This window comes from Pimephales promelas, chromosome 5 (assembly GCF_988280905.1).
Source record: "Pimephales promelas chromosome 5, fPimPro1.hap1.1, whole genome shotgun sequence".
Lineage (NCBI taxonomy): Eukaryota > Metazoa > Chordata > Actinopteri > Cypriniformes > Leuciscidae > Pimephales > Pimephales promelas.
In genome coordinates this window covers 28,741,124-28,766,344 of record NC_142773.1, presented here as the reverse complement: position 1 = coordinate 28,766,344, position 25,221 = coordinate 28,741,124, and the positions used below count along the sequence as shown (strand labels likewise).

General features: G+C 34.7%; 6 protein-coding genes across 8 annotated transcripts; 4 read left to right on the top strand and 2 right to left on the bottom strand.

The window, feature by feature from the left end:
* Nucleotides 1–652: 652 nt before the first annotated feature.
* ube2wa (ubiquitin conjugating enzyme E2 Wa) lies at nt 653–5,014 on the bottom strand. Of its 2 annotated transcripts, none has more exons than XM_039676898.2 (6): nt 4,864–5,014; nt 4,238–4,329; nt 3,196–3,298; nt 2,949–3,104; nt 2,782–2,857; nt 653–2,648 (listed from the first exon to the last, which is right to left on the bottom strand). In XM_039676898.2, exons 1-6 carry the CDS (start codon nt 4,876–4,878, stop codon nt 2,635–2,637), a joined length of 456 nt encoding a protein of 151 aa, XP_039532832.1. In that variant the 5' UTR covers nt 4,879–5,014; the 3' UTR covers nt 653–2,634. The 2 variants fall into 2 exon arrangements, with proteins under 2 accessions (XP_039532832.1, XP_039532833.1); XM_039676899.2 differs by lacking the exon at nt 4,864–5,014 and adding an exon at nt 4,564–4,711.
* A 746-nt stretch (nt 5,015–5,760) lies between these two features.
* elocb (elongin C paralog b) lies at nt 5,761–7,513 on the bottom strand. The gene is made up of 4 exons (XM_039676900.2): nt 7,418–7,513; nt 7,005–7,041; nt 6,692–6,835; nt 5,761–6,495 (listed from the first exon to the last, which is right to left on the bottom strand). Exons 2-4 carry the CDS (start codon nt 7,006–7,008, stop codon nt 6,305–6,307), a joined length of 339 nt encoding a protein of 112 aa, XP_039532834.1. The 5' UTR covers nt 7,009–7,041; nt 7,418–7,513; the 3' UTR covers nt 5,761–6,304.
* A 138-nt stretch (nt 7,514–7,651) lies between these two features.
* Nucleotides 7,652–11,251, top strand: tmem70 (transmembrane protein 70). Its single transcript, XM_039676896.2, has 3 exons — nt 7,652–8,000; nt 10,420–10,519; nt 10,640–11,251. The coding sequence occupies exons 1-3, from the start codon at nt 7,800–7,802 to the stop codon at nt 11,083–11,085; spliced, it is 747 nt and encodes a 248-aa protein (XP_039532830.2). The 5' UTR covers nt 7,652–7,799; the 3' UTR covers nt 11,086–11,251.
* A 6,513-nt stretch (nt 11,252–17,764) lies between these two features.
* LOC148981462 (uncharacterized) lies at nt 17,765–19,224 on the top strand. Its single transcript, XM_089131730.1, has 5 exons — nt 17,765–18,007; nt 18,201–18,284; nt 18,423–18,545; nt 18,631–18,683; nt 18,853–19,224. Exons 1-5 carry the CDS (start codon nt 17,884–17,886, stop codon nt 18,991–18,993), a joined length of 525 nt encoding a protein of 174 aa, XP_088987856.1. The 5' UTR covers nt 17,765–17,883; the 3' UTR covers nt 18,994–19,224.
* A 388-nt stretch (nt 19,225–19,612) lies between these two features.
* LOC148981461 (uncharacterized) lies at nt 19,613–21,554 on the top strand. Of its 2 annotated transcripts, none has more exons than XM_089131729.1 (6): nt 19,613–19,887; nt 20,207–20,290; nt 20,503–20,625; nt 20,715–20,767; nt 20,994–21,077; nt 21,379–21,554. In XM_089131729.1, the coding sequence occupies exons 1-6, from the start codon at nt 19,767–19,769 to the stop codon at nt 21,394–21,396; spliced, it is 483 nt and encodes a 160-aa protein (XP_088987855.1). In that variant the 5' UTR covers nt 19,613–19,766; the 3' UTR covers nt 21,397–21,554. The 2 variants fall into 2 exon arrangements, with proteins under 2 accessions (XP_088987855.1, XP_088987854.1); XM_089131728.1 differs by having other exon boundaries at nt 20,994–21,096.
* Nucleotides 21,555–21,789: 235 nt separating this feature from the next.
* LOC148981460 (uncharacterized) lies at nt 21,790–23,370 on the top strand. The gene is made up of 5 exons (XM_089131731.1): nt 21,790–21,964; nt 22,587–22,670; nt 22,811–22,933; nt 23,019–23,071; nt 23,205–23,370. The coding sequence occupies exons 1-5, from the start codon at nt 21,841–21,843 to the stop codon at nt 23,343–23,345; spliced, it is 525 nt and encodes a 174-aa protein (XP_088987857.1). The 5' UTR covers nt 21,790–21,840; the 3' UTR covers nt 23,346–23,370.
* The last annotated feature ends 1,851 nt before the right edge of the window (nt 23,371–25,221 follow it).

Genomic DNA, 25,221 nt, shown 5'->3' with positions numbered 1-25,221 from the left:
AATATACATAGTAAAGTGCACACAACTATTCTATTTATATCCTCTTACTGTTTTAATTGCATTAATACATTGGTATTAATTAATGTTATTAACTGTTTTTAATACCATTTTTAAAAAGTATTGACTTAGTTTCAAGGCATATACTACCATTACATTTTTATAAATATAAATAAATATTATAAATAATTATATATAAATATTTTTAAGCAAGACTCCATTAGTGTCAGTGAAGACTTACACTGTAGCCATATATATATATATATATATATATATATATATATATATATATATATATATATATATATTTATATATATATATATATATATATATATATATATATATATATATATATATATATATATATATTTCTACAGTAGTCAACATTTGAAATGGATCACTAGAACAGGTATTGTTCAAAATTCACATATATATATATATATATATATATATATATATATATATATACAGCTCTTTTGATTCATCTATCAGAAAATCTTGATCATAATCACAACTGTTTTCAACAGCACAACTGTTTTCAACACTGATCAAATTAGAATGATTTCTGAAGGATCATGTGACACTGAAGAGTGTTGTAATGGTGCTGAAAATTCAGTTTTGTCATCACGGGAATAAATTACATTTTAAAACATATTAAAATAGAAAAGATTTATTTTAAATTGAAATAATTTTTGATCAAATGAATGCAGCTTTGCATTAAAAAAAAATCTTACTGACCCATAGTAAGTAGTTTACAGTTTTGCTGAATGTGAATGTATTGTAACTGCTTACATGACACTACTTCCCTCTAGTGGACAGATCAGCATTTAAATGGTGAAGTGTGTAATTTACATACTCTTCTTATACTTAAAACAATCTGTAGACAATTTTGAAGAGAACTTCATTATTCAAACAATATCTGAAGTCAAACAATATACATTTACAAAGTAGTCTAATTAAAATACACAGCATTTCAAAATATATTACTTTAATAAGAACATTTGTTTTAAATAAAGTTAAATAAAGTTAACAAAACGATGAAGACAAAGTTTAAGTTTTCTAAAGCTAACTGCTTGAAAAAGTTGCATTTTTAAAAGAATCTTACCCAGCACAGCAGGATACAACCAATAAATCAAACATATAATTTTAATAGAACTAGATAGATCTTCACATAAAAGATAAAGTGATTATGTCTAAAGTTATTTCTTGTTTTAACTACACAAAATGTGGGTCTATCTATAAAACCAGTGCTTAAACCTTAACCCATAAAGCATTTCTTTGTGTAATTCCAAATTACCTTTAAGATCACGTAATATGATCAACACACTGCATATAAACTGTACATATTCATAAATATGACATTTATCAGAATAGTCATATACACCACACCCAGCTACAAAATTCAACTTAAAATGGCTTATTAGGGGACAAGGACCAAAGGTGCAGGGCATAATTTTGTTTGAAAAGAAACTATAGTTTTTAAGTATACAGATAAAATCTTCACATACATATTTGCCCTGTTCGAATTTCACAGTGCATAACCACGCAAGGAAAAGATAGACATCTGTCTCTGCTTTTGATTATTGAACCATTACATTACAGCAGTTTTCCTTTAAAGGGGTCATGGCATGGATGTTTTTTTTTTTAAATTATCTTAATATGTACCTTGAAGTTCCTTGGGGGGGGGGGGGGGGTGCATACAAAAAACATACACATATAGATATATACGTGTGTGTGTGTGTGTGTGTGTGTGTAAAAACTGGTATTTTAAACCTTCATTTTAAGGGGCGGCTCCTTTAAGGCTTGTCAATAAACGGCCACTGTTTTGATTGGTTAGGAACAGTATCAACGCCCACTGCACGCGTGTAAATGTTTTGAAAAAAATTATTCATTAGTACACTTTGCCTTGTCTACAAAAGAAAAATGTTCCAAACAAAAATATAACACTCTGACAGTATCCAGGACACCATTTAAATAAACCATCCCCTTGTTTCTGATGCCGTGAAATCTGTACAGAGACGCAAATGAGCTGTAGTAGCAAGTAGGCGGGGCCTATGGTGCGGTGATGTATGAATGTCATCAATGTCTTGCTCTATAGGAAGTCATTTGCAAATATTTGCCCACGTGACGTCACAGGTCACCCAATATCAGAACAAGCCATTTTTTGAGCTTGATTTGTTTATAATGGGAGGACATTTCAAGCTATGACATTTTTTAGGATGTTTTAATGGTACAAAAACCTCTATATCAAAATATCACTGCAAATTTGATTTCTTATGTCATGACCCCTTTAATTCCAAACCTAAATGAAGATATTATTGCAAAAACGGTAAAAACCCTTAGAAGCTTATGGAAAAAAAAAAAAAAAAAAAAAAAAAAAAACATTACAACGTAAACCAAATAACCAAAATGGGAGGAAAAAAAGCTTCACATCTTGATTCCATCAAAATATACTTGCCGGGCGGGTTACATTCCTGCAGTTTTATGCACTTCTTGCAGTCAGCAGAAGTGTATGCCTAATCCATACATAAATCAACATCCCATGGTCTGCTGGTTCAGTCTTAACCCAAAGACTGTCATAAAGTACTTGATGCACTTGGAAAAGTTTGTTTATTTATATCAAAATGGTGTTGATACTAGCATGTATCATCTGTAAAACAAAAAAACAAAAAAAGACATAAGTATGCATAGAGACCAAAGAAATCTAAGTTATTTGATCATATCTGTTTTAATACAAACTCACATGAAAAGATGTTATTGAGAAGATAATGGGATATACTCACCATGATACCACCACTTAGTTTTCTTTGGATTCTTATTACATGTCTTTACATAAAATGAATTATCTGGAGGACGTCGCTGAAACATCGACAACAAAACAGCTCATTAGACAACCATAATGATACTTTTATACCTTTCTCAATTTGGTTAACTAAAAGGTTAAGTTTACCTTTTCTTTGCAGCTTGACAGCATGCTAATAATGCTTAAACAAACCGATTGCACAGACAGAGCTGGTGACCAGTCTTCCGTTAAAATAGATAAACAGATGTGACCGTTGCTATAGACGTGAGGATGGATGGGTATATTCTCTCCAGTGAACATTACCTATGGAAACAATATTTATTAGCAACAAGCATTTAGCTTTGATACAAAAACACATAAAACACCACCATATATAAGGAGATTCACAATTTACCTGAGGTGAATCAAAAGGATATCGACCACTGAATTTGAACAGGAGTTGAAACTTCTCTCCTTCATAAAGAGTACCTGGAGCACCATCCATATCTATAAACCACCTGGACAAATACAAGAATAAAATCATTGATTCATTGCTTTGATTGAAATAAATATAAATGTACCCATTCAATAAAGAAATTAACTGGTGTAAAGGGTTAGTTCACCCAGAAATTTAAATTCTGTCATCATTTACTCACCCTCATGTCATTGTTTCAAAGTCATAAAACACAAATTAATATTTGTTTAATGAAACCTGTGAGATGTATCTCCCTCCATTGAAAGTCCTTTCCACCAACACTTTGATTATTCAAAAAGATCTAGAAAACACATGGTCATGCAAGTATTTGGATTTGTTCAATGTGTGCATGCAGGTCGATGTGTATAAGTGAATGAATGAGCGAAAATTAAATCTGTTTATAAAGCAAAAGTTTCTCTTCAGAAATGTTCTCTTTATAAACAAATTTGGTAACAAGGACTTTCAATGGAGGTTTTATTAAAAATATTTTCATTTGTTTTTCTAAGATGATGTCTTATGGGTTTGGAATGACATGAGGGTGAGAAAAACTACAGCATTTACATTTTTGTGTGAACTGTCCATTTAAAGTCGAAAATGAAACAAAACAATTGACATATTATTTCTTACATAGTATTATGTAGCCTGCATCGGAGTAAATCAGAACATTGCTCAAAACAAGTGGAGGACGATAAATGTGAGTTTGCAGGGGTGGGGTTTAGGTGGACTAAATGATTGGAGAATCTGACAAACGTCACCAGTCTGTTGTTTTCACCGGAAGATCCAGTTATGACATTTGGATTAAACATTACAAGGTCAAATTAAAAAAGAAACGTGCACAGATTAATAGTTCACAATAAGACCTAAAGCATGCAATTAGAAAATAAATTAATTTTCATGTCAACAACTTTAAGGAAAGGTTGCAAACTGTCTAACTGAACTTACTGCTTGATCATCTTTCACATGTACACATCTCACAACTTACTCAGTGATTGTGTTCTGTACACTTCTCTCATTTAGTGTCATTCCAGGAGGTGGATCACTTTGTAATGCCATCAACTCCTTTTGCAATCGCTTCTGGGAAGTGAAAATAACTTGGGTTAAGGCACAACTGAAAGTAAAAACAGGACGGCCTTCCTAAACTATTAACATTCTAAATTATTAATACATCATTTTAATTCAGGGTGCGTGGTTTTAAACCATTCACCTAAATTAAATTCCAATATCTGGAAAATAAAACTAGCAAGCACGCCGCTAACGAGCTAGTCAAACTAACGATTTGCAGTGCTATAAAAACTAGCGATTAAGCACCATAGCCATTGTTTACAGCTCCGGAAGAACTCTGCTACATAATAATTCCCGTTTCACATCCCGTTTATAAGTATCGTCTTCCACCGCTACAACTGTGATGTGACAGAGTTTTTTTGGGGCTGTCAGACTGACTGAAGGTTAGCTTACAAAGTAAACAAATGTGCGTACGAATGAAACGGCTGACTGTCCTGTGTTCAGATTACCACAGGCAGGGACACAGGACGAAACCCGGTACGTGTCACAGCTAAAAGCAGAAAGAATGTTATATGAAAATGCTTGTGTGTGTAGGGAGATATTCACCTGCATAGACGCCATGATGGAAAGCCCCTGTAGAGAGGCGATTGGCTGAATGACGTCTAATCAGGTTTTTCACGGAACCGCAATGCAACAACATTCGGTTTGAAACGAGGGTACAGTGGCACTACAGGTGAAAATGCTCAAATCCTCTTATTTTACTGGTTAAAATAGTGTAAAAGACTCTTTTAATAAGAAACTAACAAACCATTTGTTTTGAAACGTGATGTTCAAACTACGCGAAGTATGCATCATTTAAATGGAGAGAAAGAAGCGTGTTGCTATCTGGTTGCTATACATGCCAGCGAATATTACCAGAGACTATTGATATTACTTTGTTATTACTCATGGTGATGCTATTTTTGAATGCCCGTTTATTATTATGTACATTGAATTAATCGAACATTCCTTCAGTTATAGCACAGGGGAAAAAAAAGACTGTTTGGGTGTATATCTATGGGGTAACTTTAACCTGCCATTCAACATTTTCAGCTAGCCATTTTTTAACGTTATATGTAAACTGGAAAAAAAAACTAAATGTTAAAAGGCAACACGAAAATGTCACACTATTTTTGTGACCAATAATATATGATTTTAAATACATATTTATATAATGTTATATATAAAATTTAATATCATTTAAATATGTAATATAGACCTGTTAATTAAGTATTAATTAGATATTTTATTAAAGTTTGTTAACCTCCCTTTGCTATTATAGTAAACCTATCTAGACTCATCCCTTGGTGTTATTAACTTTCAAAAAATATTTGTAGATGCAGTCACCCATGGAGGACAGAAAACAATGTTTGATTCAAACCCTTATTTTGGAGAATTCACTGTTTGAAAATTTAAGTGCACATAATCTCCAAAAAGCAGAATTAAACGAATGAACAAAAAAAATTCAAGAACAACTGAATTTATTCATTAAACAAATTAATGACTACTGCGAGCAATTACAAGATTTCTGTGTGACGAATCCACATGCAGAAAAGGTATGAGAAATCTATTTCAACTGAATTCTAGGTATGTAGCCTACCTATGAAGTTGGTTCACAACCCACCATATAACCAAAAGAAGAACAAATACATTTTTAACTTATCACAAATAGATACATTGTAAAACTACATGTCTGTTTGGTTGACTCTAGACATGAAAACATTTATTAGGAATTCATCACTCCAGGCATCTTTATTTTGCAATACAGAAATTATGTAAATTTATGCTGGGTCAAAGCTTAAAACAATAAAGTAAAATAAAATAACTTTATTTGTAAAGCAGTTACAGTTTAAATAGAACAAGGAACCAAAATTTATACCTCTCATTCAGCACAGTATACCTCTGTTTGCAAACCTAAATTTAAAACCAATAAAATAAACCAATAATAATTTGCTTTTCATATTTATTCTGCAGCCAGACGTGTTTATGAGTGTTTCTTTTTTTATGTTTAACAATCTAAGAAGTTGGCAGCCATCAGAAGCTCCAGCGCTATCTCTGGGGCGATAGGAAATTCAGGGATTTCTGTTGAACTATTAGTATAGCGGACTTTGTATGTAAAGTACATGCACACTTTAGAAAGAACGTGAGATGGGATCTCTCGAAAGTTGACTTCATTCGTTTCATTCTCAGCAAACTGGCCTGAAAAAACAGAGATGCAATGTTACTATCACATTAAAAAACACAAATTAAGTACCAATACAATACACACTTACAACATTTAAAATGACACATTTAAAGAATATGTGGAATAATTACTGTTGGGCAAAATTCAGGAAGATCCTATTTTTAGATGCAATTCAAATTTTATTAATTCCCTTTGGTAACTAATACTCACCAGGACCACTAAGCATAGCTTTGATTGTTCCAGATGTCAGAGCATGTTCTCTCTTCACAATAAACTCATGGCCATCAGAGGAGATTAATTTCACATACATGGCATCTGGCCCTTCACAGCCACCATAGGTCTTTTCTTCTCCATCTACAATGTATAAATTTGATCATACACTCGAACTACCAACATAACATACACAGAAATACATCATACAGACATCCCTTAATCCAAGTAATGTATGGTTTATTCTCCCAAGTAGTTAATTCATTTGTTTGTTTGTTTGTTTTTTTTTTTTTTTAAACTTAGAAAACCTTACCCATTTTTACTGCCTTCCCTTGTCTCTCTCTCTCTCTCTCTGAAATATTAAGAGAAAATAATAGTTACTTACCACGTACAAAGTAGCGGTAGTAACAACGCACATAATGTTCATGAAAAGGGCTGCTGAAACCAAACAAGAACCACATGTGATCTGATTTATATTGAATATATATTTTTATTAATAATAGGCACAATAATAAAAACAATCCACGAGTCGTGATGCAGTCTGGGTCATCCATGCAAGTTAGAACAGTAAATCATAGGGAATGAGTTTTCTTCCCAGTAAGCTCAAGGAGCACTAACGTTATGTACAAATCGTGTTTTTCAAAAAAAAAAAAAAAATTCAGTAGACAGAATTCGCACGAATAAAGATTAAATAATCATAATTAAATACAAGAGGTATTGTCTCACCTCACTAAGATTGAGCTGGTCAGGGCAGTTTTTTTCTGTTTTCTCTCCGATGAGCTTCTGGCAACTGCTTCTGTTGTCAGTGCGGACAACAGGAAACAATTGTCAGGCAGAGAATCCATACACTTCCGTTATAGATTCTACAAATTTAGAGTCCTCCTCAATATGCTTTAATAATTAATATCACATCAGACTTGCATGCTTTGGTTGATTTGACATTAAATTATAATGTGTAAGATATATACTTCTTCACATCTATGAGGTTTTTGTTCAGTTCATCATCGATTACGAATCTTTTACTCGCACGTGTGTGCTCGCGCATCAAATTGCTTCCGGTGCGTTGTCATTTTGCTAGCTAAGTGGGAAAACTCCACATGATAATATAATGTATCAGTTTGGGATTTTGCAACGGTTGCGGCGTCTCTCAAAAATCCAAGAACAGATCATCAGAAAAATCCAAGTCGGTGTTCGTCCGGCATCACACAGCCGTGGGAGTTTTTGCCACCCTCATGCTGTAGTTTTAAAGAGGCAGGATAATTTGCTGCATGTGAATCCAAGGTCACTTTTAAAAGCCCATGCAAACAAGGTACATAGTAGATAGCATTTAAATATGCCGTTTGCTTGCTGTTTACCTTTCTGTAAATGGTACGATTGTTTCTGTACATTGTTTATTCCTGGACAGCTCATTAATTTGGCTTAGCACAGAAGAACATGGATTCTGTAAATAAACATAAATTGTTCTATTTAAATATTGCTTTATTTTTGTTTGTTTCATAACTTAATTTATTATATTGAAGTGTTTCTGTAAATCTGTTTGCGACATCTCAAATGAACTATAATTAAAATACGGATTAATTTCTTTTAATGTAGGCTAAATAATAATAATAAAAAAAAGTTGTTAATGTCTATTCGCCTTATTCACTTGGCGGCCATTTTGAAAATGGAACGCCGCTGAGGGGTACACTCACCCGGAAGGATGCATGCGACGCAGCAGCACCAGCAATGAAAACTCGCAATGCGGACCACCAATCATTCCTGTCTGCCCGAATTAACGATGCAAAATGTGAAGCAAAGTGCCAGTGACTGAAACATCCCCCGGGCTGTGTTAATTAAGGGATACAGTACCTGTATCGGAGGTTTTATCCACGCCATTGAACGTAGGAATGGACGCCTTGCCAGTTTCTGCGAGCTTTCAGCAGCCAGAGGTAATTAACGTTAGTAAGCTAAGCTGTAATATGGAGTTGTTGACTGTGTAAGTTACTATGTTAGATACAATTGTACTTTATTGTTTAGATACACATCCAGTAGCTTACCTACACACGCATGTAAAACAATCAAATCACTCATGTATGTAAAAGGAAAGAGGAGAAGTGATTTTAAGGTCTGACAGGGACTGATCCTTACACACTGACAATAATAAGCTGCTATGGTGACAATACAAGTTTACATATATGTATTCATAAAGAATAAAAATAATGATGGTAATGGATTTGTATAGATTCTAATAGTACACAGTCAACTTCCTACAAGCTTGCAGAAACTGAGGTAAATTGGCGTCCATTCTTACGTTCAATGTCGTGGATAAAACCTCCGATACAGGTATTGTATCCCTTAATTAACACAGCCCGGGGGATGTTTCAGTCACTGGCACTTTGCTTCACATTTTGCATCGTTAATTCGGGCAGACAGGAATGATTGGTGGTCAGCACTGCGAGTTTTCATTGCTGGTGCTGCTGCGTCGCATGCATCCTTCCGGGTGAGTGTACCCCTCAGCGGCGTTCCATTTTCAAAATGGCCGCCAAGTGAATAAGGCGAATGGGCTCTATGCACGGCGTTATTTCCGGTGAAGGATTAGGGATGCTCGATAACTGCCGCCGATCGTAGAGTCCAATGCAATACCGAGAATTTATATTGAATTTTATACTCCATGGTTATAATAAAGAAACGTTAGTCACAAAAACAGATAAAACATACACCCCTCGTTGTGTTTATGCTTCTTTTTAAAATTATATTAAATAAACATAACTATATATCAAATTACATCTAAACGTATGTACGTTTCGTTTCAAAGACGGGAGGACAGTAAATTTTGAAGACTCTGCCATAATCCCGTTTTCCTCTGTTCTCCTCCGCTTTAATCTCCACAACCGGAAATGGACGAGCATCCTTGCGTCAAATGCGGAACTTATGCGTGCATATAGCCCATTCGGTTGTTAAGTCTGACGTCACGCGTGTCGTTTAGCCTCTTCCGGGTCCAAGCGCTCCGCTCGTCCATATCTAATTAACGTTACAACCCATAACGTTAGACTAAGCCCTTTTCTTAAAGGACTGGCTTCGCTTCAGCGCCAGTGGGTGTTAGGGATAAAGGAAAGAATTGTAACTTACCTTATCAACTGCAGTCATTTTCTCTTTTCTTTCTCGTCACAGGGAAAGCGGTAGAATGACAGTTGAATGTCACTTGTTTTTTTTAACTCCGATCTATTTAAACAACATGGGACACAGCACTGCGGCATGTTAAACCTCGGGCAAAAGCGGTAAGCAGATAGAGAGGACCCAGCATTTGGACCCGGAAACAGTATTATCAGAGCGTGATTACGTCACGACTTAACAACCGAATAGTTAACTGAGAAGCGATTACAGCATCTCAGTGTTTAAAAGTGTTACACTTGCAAGGGTTAGTCCACCCAAAAATCAAAATTTGGTCGTCATTTGCTCACCCTTATGCCGTTCCAAACATGCAAGTCTTTACTTCATCTTGGTAACGTAAATAAAGATATTGTAATGAAATCTGAGATATTTCTGTCTCTCCACTTACAGTCCCTCCATAACTCCATCACATTGACGCTTCAAAAAGTTATACGTGAATAAAAGCCTAAATTGAATCTGTTCATCATATAAATCTATAGAGTCTCTTCGGAAAAGTTTGAAAATTAGTTTTACAATCTCTTTATGAACTTTTTTCAGGTGAACTAACCCTTTAATTGTTTTGTTTGTTTGTACTTTAGGTTCAACCATACTGTGCTGTTCGATGGTATACATCATCACCAGTCCAGCCTGGAGATGGAGAATTAATCTACACAGGCAGTCTGGGGAAAGCTGTCCTTGGTAAATTACCTGCCATATATAGCACTTACATAATTTATACTTTCAAAATACAATGTGAACTACCAAACTGATATAGTTATCATATCTGATGTATGATCTAAATCTGCTCCTTTGTTGTAGGTGTGAAGTTCTTCTCCTACTCCAGCAGTATGTTCAGTCTCTGTGTGATGCCATATGTCCTTATGAAAACAGGCATTGGTGTGAACAGCTTGGCAGTGCAAGTGGCTTTCTGTGGCTTTATAGGTTTCTTCACATTTCTGACTCCTATTCTGCTCCACTTGATCACCAAAGGCTACGTCGTACGCCTGTACCACAACAAGGAGACCGACATGTACACAGCCATCACTTACAGTGCCCTTCTAGTGGAGAAACGGACTGTTTTCCATCAGAGTGATGTCATTATCCCTGATGTGAGCAGGATGTTCACTAGTTTTTACGCCAAGAAACATTCGATGCTGGTCAACCCGATGCTTTTTGCTCTGCCCAACGACTACAACCACCTCATGGGTTACGACCGGCCCTTTTCCTTCAATACAGATGACTTGAACAAACCAGAGAAAAGTTAACTTGTCCACCAACATTGGATCGATTTAGCTTGTGAAACCAAGATGTCTACATTTCAATGGACCGTTGTTGTGTGTTAAATATTAGCAGGAATGATATGTCATCCAGTATATTAGTGATGTAGAAACTTGTATCAAAGTGTAAATAAATGGATATTTACCATCTGCACACCCTATCTCAATTCCTTTCCTGATTCATGATTTTATCTTGTGGCCCAACATTTTTCTTCCTTGTTCTCACGGCCATAGCCATTTTTAGGGGGAACAACCAGTGACCTATCTATCGAAAGAGGATGTTTTACTGAAGTAGTTATTAGTGTGACACTGTAACAATTTTGATAATTTAAAAAAAAAACTGTTGATATTATTTCAGTCAGAGAGATATCTGTCTACTTGTTTTATACAGGAAAACAACAGTTATGGTGTTCTTGTATGCTTCAGTTTTTATTTTTTGTATTATAGCTTTGCCTTGTGTGTCTTCTGTCTCTTCAGAAAGAAGATTACTCTGCTCCTCAGAGTATGGCAGCGTTTGGTACAGCTACGAAGGTGAGTTGAATATTTTCTTTTAAACAATGTGCTGTTATATGATGCTAAATGATTCTGTTTTGTGGACTTGACTAATGGTTCAAATGTTAAACAGATGTTTACATAAAGAAAAGTTTTAAACAACTCATTTGGTCGTTTAGCTTATCATATGGAATATGTCTCATTGGAATATGGAGCCCCTAAAGGGAAATAATATAGGAAATATATATGAGATAGGAGGATAAATTATATTTATTTTAAATGGTTTTGCATTTTCTGACAGAAGTAGAGCATTCTGCAATAAATCATTACATTCATTCGCAAAAGCATTGGTTCACACTCACACGTATGTAAAACATATGAAGAGTTCAGATGCAAAAGCCTCTAAATGCCATTTGAAATTTTCTTCTTTAATGATGATTTTTATCAAGCTTGTATATTAAAGTTCAGTAATTTCACTTAAATGGCAATGATAATTACCTATTAATTGTTATTTAAGTGAAATTACTGAACTTAAATATACAAGTTTGATAAAAATCATCATTAAAGAAGAAAATTTCAAATGGCATTTAGAGGCTTTTGCATCTGAACTCTTCATATGTAAATGATAAGTATTAAATCGGCAAATCAAATAATTAATGAAAATGTTACAACATAATAGTTAAAGATACTGAATATTAAGTGTGACCACATTGAGATTATTCACAACACAAAAGTTTTGCGAGCAAATGCAAACTTGGGGGAACGCAAACATTTTGCAAGAGAATGCAAAATCATTAATATATATGTATATATATATATATATATATATATATATATATATATATATATATATATATATATATATATATAAACTTTAGGCTCTAGGCCCAACAACAGGACTTGCACCTCACAAAAAGAAGATTTTTTTTTTTTTTTTTTACAAAAAACACCAATGCTTCCATCGGACCGAGCTACACCTGGGACTTGTGAGCCGTAATATATAATATAGTTTCGTGACTCATCAAGTCGACGCATAAACTTGCATTAGGTTCCTCAATAATGGCTGTAAACAGCTTACCCTCAAGTCACTAAAAAGCTTGCTTGCACTGCTGCTCCTGGGCTTCTTCAGCAGCCTCCTCAGACAATCATATGCTACCTATGCAATTATATGCTACCTGCAGTTTGCGCATGGTCTCCTTTTTGTAGTTGACCCATAATGGAGCTGCATACATAGGGGTACAGTAAGCATGAAACAAGTGCACGTTCACATCATCAGAGCAGTAATGAAACTTCCTAACTAACATGTTCGCTTGCACATTCAACATTCGTCTTTGCCTATTAATGTCAACATCATCTTCCATCTTGTCAGTAATGATATGCCCAAGATATTTTGTACAGTTACACAGATACATTGCCCAGACAGGTAAGACATAGGAAAGTGCAGCTTCTGATCTTCCCTAGTCCTACAAACCAACACACCACTCTTCCTTGCATTGTACTGTACATCCAACTCACCCCCATACTTGGAGCATATCCAACAACTGCTGGAACCCAACAGTAGGCCTACTGGAGAACATAACAACTAGATCATCTGCGTACATCAGGTGGTTTAACAGAGTGTTCCCTATGACACATCCCATCATCCCCAACTGCTTTGAGAGGTTGTCCATAGATAAGTTAAAATGTGCCGGAGACAATAGCCCCCCCTGCCGTACTCCATTACTTACACTGAATGGTGACGATAAGCTATTTACCCATTTAATCTGCATATCATTTTTCCTCCTATCTCATTTCTCCCCATGTCCCTTTACGGGCACCGTATTAGAGCTACCCATGGTAAAGTGTCTTGCTCAAGGATACAATGGCTAAAGTTCATGGTTCACCTCTTGGGGAGTTAAACCTGCAGCACTTTGGTTACCTGCTCAGATTGTAACACCCCTTTTCTTTATAGGTGTTACCCCGAGATAGATACTGAAATAGAACCACTTCACTCAACAAGTATTAATTTTCCTATTTAATTTCACACGCGTGCATATTATTGCCCCAAACAATAACAAAATATAAGGAAACCAACTGTCTTTGTCTCTGTGTAAATGAGACGAGATTATAAACGTCAGGTATCATTTAGATGAACCATGTGGTTTCCCTCGACCAATTTAACAAACTGAACCAACTGACTTCATGAGTTATCTAGCCACCATGCACTAGTGCCCGCAAATGGCTATCAGGGGTACTACACTTGACCCAGGTAACTTTTCAGGCAATAGTCAGAAATTACAATATATACTGTATATATATATATATATATATATATATACATTGACAGGTGACATTTAAACCGTTACAAGATAGCAACACTTCCAATGTGTACTAAGTTTTGCAAAATGAAAGAAGATATTTTACCCTTTATATGTTTGAGATGTCACTATTCTGTCATTAATGCTCAGTCTCTCTTTAACCAGGGCCGATATATTACCTGTCACTGACCAGCTCCCCCTGCTCTCCAAAAGTGGCCTGGCACATTATAACTTATACAATAATCCCAAGTAAGTTTATTAAAATGCTATTCTTCTGGAACATCACTTTATGTATCAAATATGTGTGTCATGCAACTTGAAATAATGTTTGAGCTTGCTATTAAAGCTGTAAAAAGCAACTTTTTGGCTTTTTAAATTTGAAATGAACTTTATTGTCATTCAGTGTTCACAGTTGCTCGTGCTGGATATCATGTTCGAGGTTTTTTCAAAGGTCAGCTTTTGTTTGAGTACACACAACCAGATATTCCTTGTGAGGATGTTAAAATCTGTTACATCACCAAAGGAGGTAGGCCTACATGTTAAAATATGTTTACTGCACTGCACTTTATCTTTCAGTAGTGCAGTTGTGGATATTGATTTGAGTGCTTCCTTTTCAGAAACACTGCAGGAAACTTGTCCAGTTTTTTTAAAAAGAAGCGTATTACATGCTCCTCAGGTGAGACTTCATGACTAATGTAAATCTAATGTACTTCGATTATAAATTCGAGTTGTTCCTGTAGCTGAACTGGTATAGCATGGCAACACCAAGGTCATGTGTTCGATTGTAAGTTAAAATTTATATAAAATAAAAATAAAAATTTAATGTAAAAAAGACATAAAAATGTGATCCTTTGAAAGCTATGAAAAAAAAAGTTTTGTTTATTTTGTTTTCCTTTCCAGGGAGAATATCAAATTTGGATGGATCTGAACATTGTTGATGATGTTGAAAGAAGGCTGACAATACGTTTCAACTTATCTATAGAAACAAAAGCTGTTGGTAGTAAGAATGGATTTTTTTGAGGAGGGTGGTACAAGAAAATCCTATGGTTGAACGTGTATAACAGCAAAAATAAGATCAACTTACTAATGTTCAAAAGTTTGGGGTTAGTAAGACTTTTTCTTTGGAAGGAATTAATACTTATATTCAGAATATATATATATATATATATATGTATATGTACTATTTTATTTCCACTTGTTATGTGAGAAATGTAATATTTTCAATTCAATTTGTTTTTAATAATATCAAGTAACTTTCTTAGTTTGGATTGTTGAAGAGTGTCATGGAATGGTTTTAGTATGTTTGTGAAGCTGAAACTGTATAAATAAATTCCATTTAAATGACATATCCTCATTCACTACTGTTTCTGTTTACCAGCACTTCTTTGTCACATAATTACTCTATAAGTACTATACAAAAGAGAAGTTTTACAATAATGCAGTGCATTGTTGTGTCCTAATGTTATAAGTTTGAAATTTTGTTTTTATATCCCAGCTTTCAGGAAGAAGATTGATATACGTATAGTACAAAAGTACATTTATTCAGTTTAATGTGTTACCTTATACCAGCAAAAGACAAGGGATCCTTAAATTCAGTGGATGGTTTATATTCCTAGTTCTGTCATGAAACTCCAAATGGTGCAGGCTGATGGGTCCTTAACGCAAGCTGATAATATTTACAGTGGTAACTACTTGGCACAAGCTAAATGGTTCATGTTGCATCTGCAGCCAATGAGCCTGTTGCTCAATATTTAAAAGGCTGGTTACCATTCACTATAGAAGTTTGCAGCATGGTTTCGGAGTTCATAAACAGACATTTCACCCTCTCTGTTTTCAAAAATAACATTTTGCACACCTGTCAGTTTTCAGAAGTGTTTGTTTACGCCAGGGGTAGGCAAGTTCGGTCCTAGAGAGCTGCTATCCTGCAGAGTTTGGCTCCAACACTGAAAAAAAGTCTCCTTAGTAATCGTGAAGACATTGATTAGCTTGTTCAGGTGTGTTTGATTGGGGTTGGAACTAAATTCTGCAGGACAGCGGCTCTCTAGGACCGAACTTGCCTACCCCTGGTTTACGCAAACCTGTGTGCCGTCAAGAGCATGGTGGCAGTGTAATGAGAAGCTCAAGCCCACGGTAGCCAGAATCAGAATCCCGAAAATAACAACAACCGCAACGAATCACTTCCTCTTTGAACCATACGCCTAGTGATGTCACCTGCATTTCCTTAGTTTACATGCAAACATGTAAACAAAGTTTTCCAAAATTTCCTCTCTGAAATAATCTGCAGGTTTTTAGAAATAATCAGTTCCAGAGGCGAATTGCATGTAAACGAAGGGCACAAACAAAGGGAAATGCCTCCGTTTTTCAAAATAAACATGGAAACGGGCCTAAAACACTCCACCTTCCTCAGCTCTGTATAGATCTGCAATGGGTTATTGATATGCTATTTGTAATGCTGCAGTGTGTCTTGCACGCTTGATGTCAATATATACACTCACCTAAAGGATTATTAGAAACACCATACTAATACTGTATTTGACCCCCTTTTCACCTTCAGAACTGCATTAATTCTATGTTTCATTGATTCAACAAGATGCTGAAAGCATTCTTTAGAAATGTTGTCCCATATTGATAGGATAGCATCTTGCAGTTGATGGAGATTTGTGGGATGCACGTCCAGGGCATGAAGCTCCCATTCCACCACATCCCAAAGATGCTCTATTGGGTTGAGATCTGGTGTCTGTGGGGGCCATGTTAGTACAGCGCAGAGAATTTAACCATTAGAAATCCCAGAAGACACTGCGGGTGGACCTCATACGGAAGCCTGTAAGCTTCTCGTTTTCACTTAAAGGTAGGGTAGGCAATTTATGATAGGCTAACAATTGCAAGCTTTGAAAGCATGAGATCCCTCCCTCCCATCAAAGCCACAGCTTCTTCAAAACACATGACACACACACAGCCAGAGCAGGGCTGCCGTTTCGCAATTACGGTTACAACATGGCGTGAACCCAGTATGAGCTTTTTGTTTTGCTTCAGGAGGAACTGTGCTGATAACTTGTGATGTCTGTGTGTGCATGGGTGCGCAGAGTTATGGGAATACATATTGGCATATGCTGACAGGGAGGTAGGACATCATGGATTCGGACAGCATCTTGCGGTTTCAGAATGCCAGTCTGTCAGTCAAGTCCGAAGAAAAATGCAATAAGTAAAACATAACATCACAAATGATTTTATTGTTATGTTAACCTTTTAAAAACATTTCTTGCATATTATTCAAGACATTATTTACATACTATTTTATATCTTATTTTACTGCGTGTATTTATGAAAATGTTATATATTTATATATATTGGGCACCATATCGGTATCGGCTGATATATGTTCATTTTTAATGTTATTATTATCGGCATGAAAACAAAGTGTGGCTGATGAATTAAAGCAGATAAATAATGGATTATTTCCTTCATCTGAGTCACTTCAGATACGCACTGTTCATTATAGTTTTGAATTGCATGAAAAAAGAGACAGTTAAGTGCACCATGTGCAACCCAAGTCTAAATACCCTAAAATTATAATGAGATCATATTATACAGCACAATTTCAGCACAGGCTTTCCATACTTTTATGGTATGGACTCAATTCCATCATGTTGTTTGCAGTGGACTATTTTAATACATTAAATATTTGCAGAAATTGTATGCCATCATGTTTGTGATGCTAAATGTATAAAACTAAATAAACTAAATAAATCCACATAAATCCACATGTATACATTTAATCTAAAAAAAAAAATCCTTTTTTTTTTCAACAGTTCCCTGTTCACAAAACCACTGACACTTAACAAAAAACCCGTGGTGAGTTGCAAACCAAATGTGTTTTACAAAATGTGCAGTGCATTACTAAAAGCAAGAACTGTTAGCATAGTTGTTCTGTTTAAATCACAGCTTCCCAACTTGTAGCATACATAACTATTCTTGGCATTCAGGAAGGATAACAGATATGGTGCTTTTGTGCCCTTCAGCTTTTCTCTGTTTTGTTGCATTATCTTCTGTGTCATCTGTGATTGCAGAGAGAAGATCATTATGTTCCTCAGAACATCTCAGTATCTGGTACACATTTGATGGTAAGTGGAATATCAAATATTATTTTTTTTAAATTACACATACACAAAACTCTCTCACACGCACACACACACACACACACACTGCATTTTGTACAGTGTATGTACACAAAATATAATTGGACACCTACTTAACTGAGTCACAAAGTAGGGTATAACATTATGTATTTTTCATTAAAACTCCGCCTTTCATCAGGACCGTTGCATTACCTGTCAATGACTGGTTCTCCCTGCTCTCTAGGAGTGAATGTGTATAATATAACTTATACACTCATCCCAAGTAAGTTTATGAAATATTTATGATGACTAGCTACTACATAATATAGAACAGCCCCTGTTTAATTTAATGAATTAAATTGATATAGCTGAACTAACTTTGATGTGAGCTGATGACATTTGACTGTTTTTTGTTTTTCAGTGTTCACAATCAACCGTATTGGTTATCATGGCAGTGTTTACTACAAAGGTCAGATGTGGTTGGATCATGAACAGCCAGATGTTCCTTGTGAGGATGTCAAAATATGTTACATCATTAAAGGAGGTACAACATGTTATAATGTTTACTGCATAATCTTTTACTGTAGTGATATAGCTGGGATATTAATGAGAATGCTTCCTTGTTTCAGAAACACTTCATGAAACCGTTCCTTTTTACGTGAAACAGTTATTTGGCCCTGAGGTGAGAAATCAATAATGCTTTATCCGCTGCAATTTAAATGCAATGTATTATTTTATTATGATCTGTGAGAAATTAAAAAAATGTATTATACAAATATATATTAATAATATAAATGAGATTAAAAGCTATAATCGTATAGTTAAATCGATTTTGCTATTTTACTTTCCAGGGAGGGTATCAGCTTTATCTGATCGTAAACATCATTGATGACCTTGGAAACAAAGTGACATTACAATTCAATGCCTCTATAGAAGTAAAAAATGATGGCAATATGAATCATTTGTTTGTCCCACAACTGGGAGGACTATAGGGCAAAATACATGGAGTATACAGCTTCTTCTTTTTTATGGAGATATATGAAGAACCTATATTTTCATTTCTTTTTTCTGGGCAGATCATGTGATCGTCAGTGCACTGTAATGATTGCTCAGTTCTTGTATTAGACATGGAAAATTACTTACAGTTAGAGAAAACACAAGATAAATGTATACAGCCGCTCAAAATTTTGGGGTCAGTACGTTTTTTTTATTTTATTTATTTTATTTTTTTTAAGAAATGGATACTTTTATTAAGAAAGGATGCACCATACATGGTTTATATATCAAGGTTTCCACAAAAAAAGTTTTCAAATGTGATTAGAAATGTGTCTTGAGCACCAAATCAAGTTAATGTTAATGCTAATCAGTTAATGTTTTAAGCATAAACCTTGATAAACATATTATATTTTATTTCTTATTTTAGAACCTTTTCTGTTTTGTGTAATTGTCTGATGAGAGTCATGAAATGGTTTAAGTATGTTTGTGAAGCTGAAACTGTAAAACTGTAAATAAATGACATTTTTTACCAGCACTTCTTTGTCACATAATTACAAGTACTTACAGAGAGAGAAAAAAAAAAACAGAAAACAATTCATGGTTCAATCCAAAAGAGAAGTTTTACAATAATGCAGTGCATTGTTGTGTCCTGTTGTTATTAGATCATGATTTGAAGACGGATCCACATATGGTACAAACCATTGAGGAGAGGTTTTGCCACTGTTCTTTTTTATTTATTTATTTATTTTTTCATTAAAGGAGATCAGCAATGGTGTTTCTGCACCTTTTAGTTTTTCTTTGTCATATTGTGTCATTGTCTTATATGTCCTCAGCAGTGACACAATTGATTTGCTCCTCAGAAAATGTTAGCCTTTGGTGCAGCTACGATGGTAAGATCTTTTTGTTTTTCAATTATTTACTTATTTACTTATTTACTCAGTCTGATCTACCTCAGATCCTTAGCTACCAGAAAAAAGATCATACTTCTTGGATGAAAAAAGCTCAGTGGATGTTTTTTTTAAATAGATTTTCTCCCCAAATTGTTTCTTTCGATTTTTAATTTCAATTTACGTATTAAGTACTGTTTGTTTTACAAATGATGATTATGAATCATGAGTTCATGAATCACCTCTTGTGAGATTTGATTCTCTTTTCATGATTCTGTTTGATGTCATGTAATTGAAATTTGTCAATGCTCTCTTAAATCAGGGCCATTGTATTACCTGTCAGTGACTGCATCCCCCTGCTCTATAGGAATGGACTCATACAACTTAACATATACAGTAATTCCAAGTAAGTTGAAAAGATGAAAGATGAATGCTTTATATTGGTTACATAATGTTTTCATTATGGATGTGCTTCATAATTCTAAACTTATCCTGTTTCATATATATAATATTAAGTATATTTAATTATAACTAAAAAAGGTATTATTAATCATTATTATTATTATTATTATCATCATTAATAATTACATAATTTATTTGCCTTGTTTTGTCCTTCAGTGTTCACAACCACACGTATAGGGTTTCATGCTCTTGTTTTCTACAAAGGGCAGCTGTGGTTTGATCACATGCAGCCTGATGTTATTTGTGAAGATTTTAAAATATGTGACATAATCAAAGGAGGTACTGCATTTATTAAACTGTTTTATTACATTCCTAACAGTGTTTTAGCTTTGCATTATCTCACTAATGAGACCACATTATTGTTTTAGAAAAACTTCATGAAATCTTCCCAATTTTTACGAGGCGATTTTACCCCCCTGAGGTGAGCAATCAACATGCTTTATCTTTTCCAATATTAATGCCTTTTATGATCCAGATGTATAAAAATATATAGCAAAATGATCATACCATGATTGCTATATGTCATATTTTCACTACAGTAAGGTTTCAACACTAACAATTTACTCTTTCCAAAATAAACAATGTGTTATATATCTTTATAATCAAGTCGAAATTAAAACAAAATATTTTATGTATTTGCCTTTTAGGGCGAATATCAGGCTTATTTGAATGTGACATTTGTTGATGACCTTGAAAACGTGCAAATGGTCCATTTCAATTGTACTGGGCAGGTAGGAAAAGCTAAATATGGTAAGCTGTTTCTTTTTCTCTTTTTTCCCTTTTTTTGCAGCAGATATTCCATTCTGTGTTTTCTGATTAGATCAAGTGATTGCCAGTGGCTATTCATATTCATATCTCATTAAAGCAAAGCCATCTCAATGTATTGGTAATGTTTTAATGGCATTTTGATGGCAGTAAAATTGACCGGAGCACTGGCTTTGATCAGACTTGTAAAAACACAGTATACGATGGTCCAATGTATTTCTGTTTGATAAAAAACAAATGCCATTAATACACTTTTTTCCCCTATAGGTGAGAAGTTTTGACTAGTCCAGCAGTGTGATGCCACATTTCCTCATGTGAACAGCAAGGAGACAGGAAATACAATTTGTTGGTTCAGTGGACTATTAGTACATTAAATATTGGCAGAAATGGTATGCCCATCTTGTTTGTGATGCTGAAGTACAAAATTGAATAAAGTCATGCACATACGGTACTACATTGTTTCGTGATTTCATCTAAACTTCCTTTTTTCAAAAGTTCCCTGTTCACAAAAAAAAACACAAAAAAAAAAACACTGGCACTTAACAAAACACCTGCGGTTAGTTTCAAGCCAAATGTGTTTTACAAAAGTACACTACAGTGCATTGTTAAAAGCAATAACCTCTTTTACACAATAGTTGTTCTGTTTAATATCTCAGCCTCTAAACTTGTACATAAGCATTCTGACTATAGAGTTTTGGCCACTGGTGTTGTTCAGGAAGGATAACAGATATGGTGCTTTTGTGCCCTTCAATCTTTCTCTGTTTTGTTGCATTATCTTGTGTGTCATCTGTGATTGCAGAGAGAAGATTATTATGTTCCTCAGAACATCTTAGTATCTGGTACACATTGGACGGTGAGTGGAATATCAAATATCTTTTAAAAATCACACATTCTTTCACACACACACACACACACACACACACACACACACACACACACACACACACACACACATATATATATATATATATATATATATATATATATATATATAGTATATACTGTACATATCAAAAGTACAGTAAAACTGTGATATTGTGACACATATTACAATTTAAAATAACTGTTTTTGTATTTTAGTATATTTTGACATGAAATGTATTCCTGTGATGACAAAGCTGAATTTTCATTTAATCTTCAGTTGATCCTTTAGAAATAATTCTAATGTGCTGATTTACTGCTCAAGAAAGCTTTACGGCTTCATTTTTTTGTAGAAACAATTTGATGAATTGAACGTTCAAGAGAAACATAAGTATTTTGTAACATTTCAATGTGTCCTGACTGAATAAAAGAAATTAGATAAAAAAAAGTTTTAAAAAATTACTGACCCCAAAGTTTTGAACAGTATAGTTCAAAAATAGAATTGGAAACCTACATATTATTAATACACACACACACACACACACACACACACAAAAGTATTGCAACATTCCGTATTTGAGATGTCTTTTCATTAAAACTCTGTCTTTCATCAGGACCGTTGTATTACCTGTCAATGACGGGTTCTCCCTGCTCTCTAGGAGTGAAATTGTTTTCTCTAACGTATACACTAATCCCAAGTAAGTTTATGACATATTTATGATGACTATCGCTACTACATAATATGGGACAGCCCCTGTTTAATTTAATGAATTAAATTGATATAGCTGAACTAACTTTGATGTGAGCTGATGACATTTGATTGTTTTTTGTTTTTCAGTGTTCACAATCAACCGTATTGGTTATCATGGCAGTGTTTACTATAAAGGTCAGCTGTGGTTGGATCTTGAGCAGCCAGATGTTGCTTGTGAGGATTTCAAAATATGTTACATCATTAAAGGAGGTACAACATGTTATAATGTTTACTGCATTATCTTTTACTGTAGTGATATAGCTGGGATATCAATGAGAATGCTTCCTTGTTTCAGAAACACTTCATGAAACCTTTCCTTTTTACGTGAACCAGTTTAATGGCCCTGAGGTGAGAAATCAATAATGCTTTATCAACTCTAATGTGATGTATTATTTTAATTTGATTCCTCAGAAATGTATATATAGAATAAATAAATAAAATATATGCTAAAGTTAAGTTGAAAATTTACTTTACTTTGCAGGGAGAGTATCAGATTTATCTGACTGTAAACATAATTGATGACCTTGGAAACAAAGTGACATTACAATTCAATGCCTCTATAGAAGTAAAAAATGATGGCAATGAGAATCATTTGTTTGTCCCACAACTGGGAGGACTATAGGGCAAAATGCATGGCGTATACAGCTTCTTCTTCTTTCTCTTCTTTTTTGAGCTACTGTATACATTATATACACATATATTTGTGCACACACAAAACCAGTCACATGGGTGCATTTTTTTTTTTTAAATTTAGATTTATACATCATCTGAAAGAAGAATAAATAAGCTTTCCATTGATGTGTGGTTTGTTAGGATATGACATTTCGGCTGAGAGATTGTGGGTGCAAAAAAAAAAAAAATCAAAACATTGAGAAAATCACCTTTAAAGTTGTCCATTTATGTTCGCAGTTGTGCTGTATTCACTCACAAAAATAAATGTTTTATATATATTTATGGTAAGAGATTTACAAAATATCTTCATGTAACATGATCTAATATCCTAATGATTTTTGGCATAAAAGTATAATTTTGACCTGTTTGCCACAAATATAACCGTGCTACTTTTGATTGGTTTTGTGAATCAGGGTCACATATTGCATATTATCATTACAACTTAACAACTAAGAAAATGTTGCTGTTTTCTATGTTAATATAGGCTATTGTAAAAAGTAATTTATTCCTGTGATGGCAAAGCTGAATTTACAGCATCACTACTTCATTACTACTTAGTCTTAAGTTTCACATGATCTTTCAGAAATCATTCGAATATGCTGATTTGGTGCTCAAGGATCATTTATTATGAAAGTTACAAATAATAATAATGCATACAATAATATTTTTTTTTTTCAGGATTCTACCTGTAATGTCTTTAATGTCACTTTTCTTGTAATTTAATTTGTCCTTGCTGAATCTAAGAGGTTGTCAAAAAGTTTTTAGAGAGAGAGAGAAAGAGTGAGAGTAATTAAAGTGCAACCCTTACTCATTTGACAAAAGACAAGTGAAATCACCACATAGCAGACAGATGCTGTATTTGTCAGTGTAATATATACAGTATGAGTGCTGGGAACACTCCTGTCAAGAGGGTTGGGTGTGAGGTGGCATACTCACAGTGGGAGTGTGGGTGTTGCAGGCCTGACAAGAGAGAGCAGGTGTCTCAGGACGGGCTGACCTCGCAGCTTTGACCCTTGGGACCTATCAATCTAGATCTAATGGCAGGGAGGGGGCAAGAAGAGGGTTAAGCGTACAGGGTTAATTAGGGAACTCCACTTTGCCCACTGTTTGTTTCAAAAGGGAAGTTGAGATGCAAAAATATTTTCATTTGTCATATATTAATGTACTACATGTCATTTTGAACAGTAGAATGATCATTGTCTGTGCCCTCAAGCATTTGTGATAGGACTTTAATTTATTTACTTTTTTGACTGAAAACTAAAGAACTCCACTCCATTCATAAATGGCTCTTTACAGCAAGCCTTTTCTTTAGAATTGATGACCCGTGAAATATGAGCCGGTGTATGTAGCTTGAGATGTTTGAGGTTTCTCACTGTCCCCCATTGACATGCCACAAATGTTTAACCTTGGCAATTCCCTCCAAAATATTTCTCAAACTACACAGGTTCTAAGTTTGTCTCGAGAGATTTGTGCGAGACAACCTTTTCAAAAATGATGCAAACAATGACACAACGTACTGAAGATGGAGGAAATACCAACACGGCTCACTCTGACGTCATGACTATGTGACATACAGTACCTCTGTGCGATCCTCTTCCTCTTCGTGCGTCAGCAGGAGGTTTTTGAGGTAAAACGTCACGTGAGATTAGGCGCTAATGGCTGAGGCTGATGAGCAACAGAACTTTGAGTGTTATGTCTCTTGGTCGAGCCTCTATTTCAGGCTTAACTATTAAAGTCCACTATGGGCTCCATGTTGGTACACTAAAAGAGAAGAACAAAGCAGCTGGTGGGTGACCTTCCACTTGCTCCAGTGAGCTCAGAGGAGG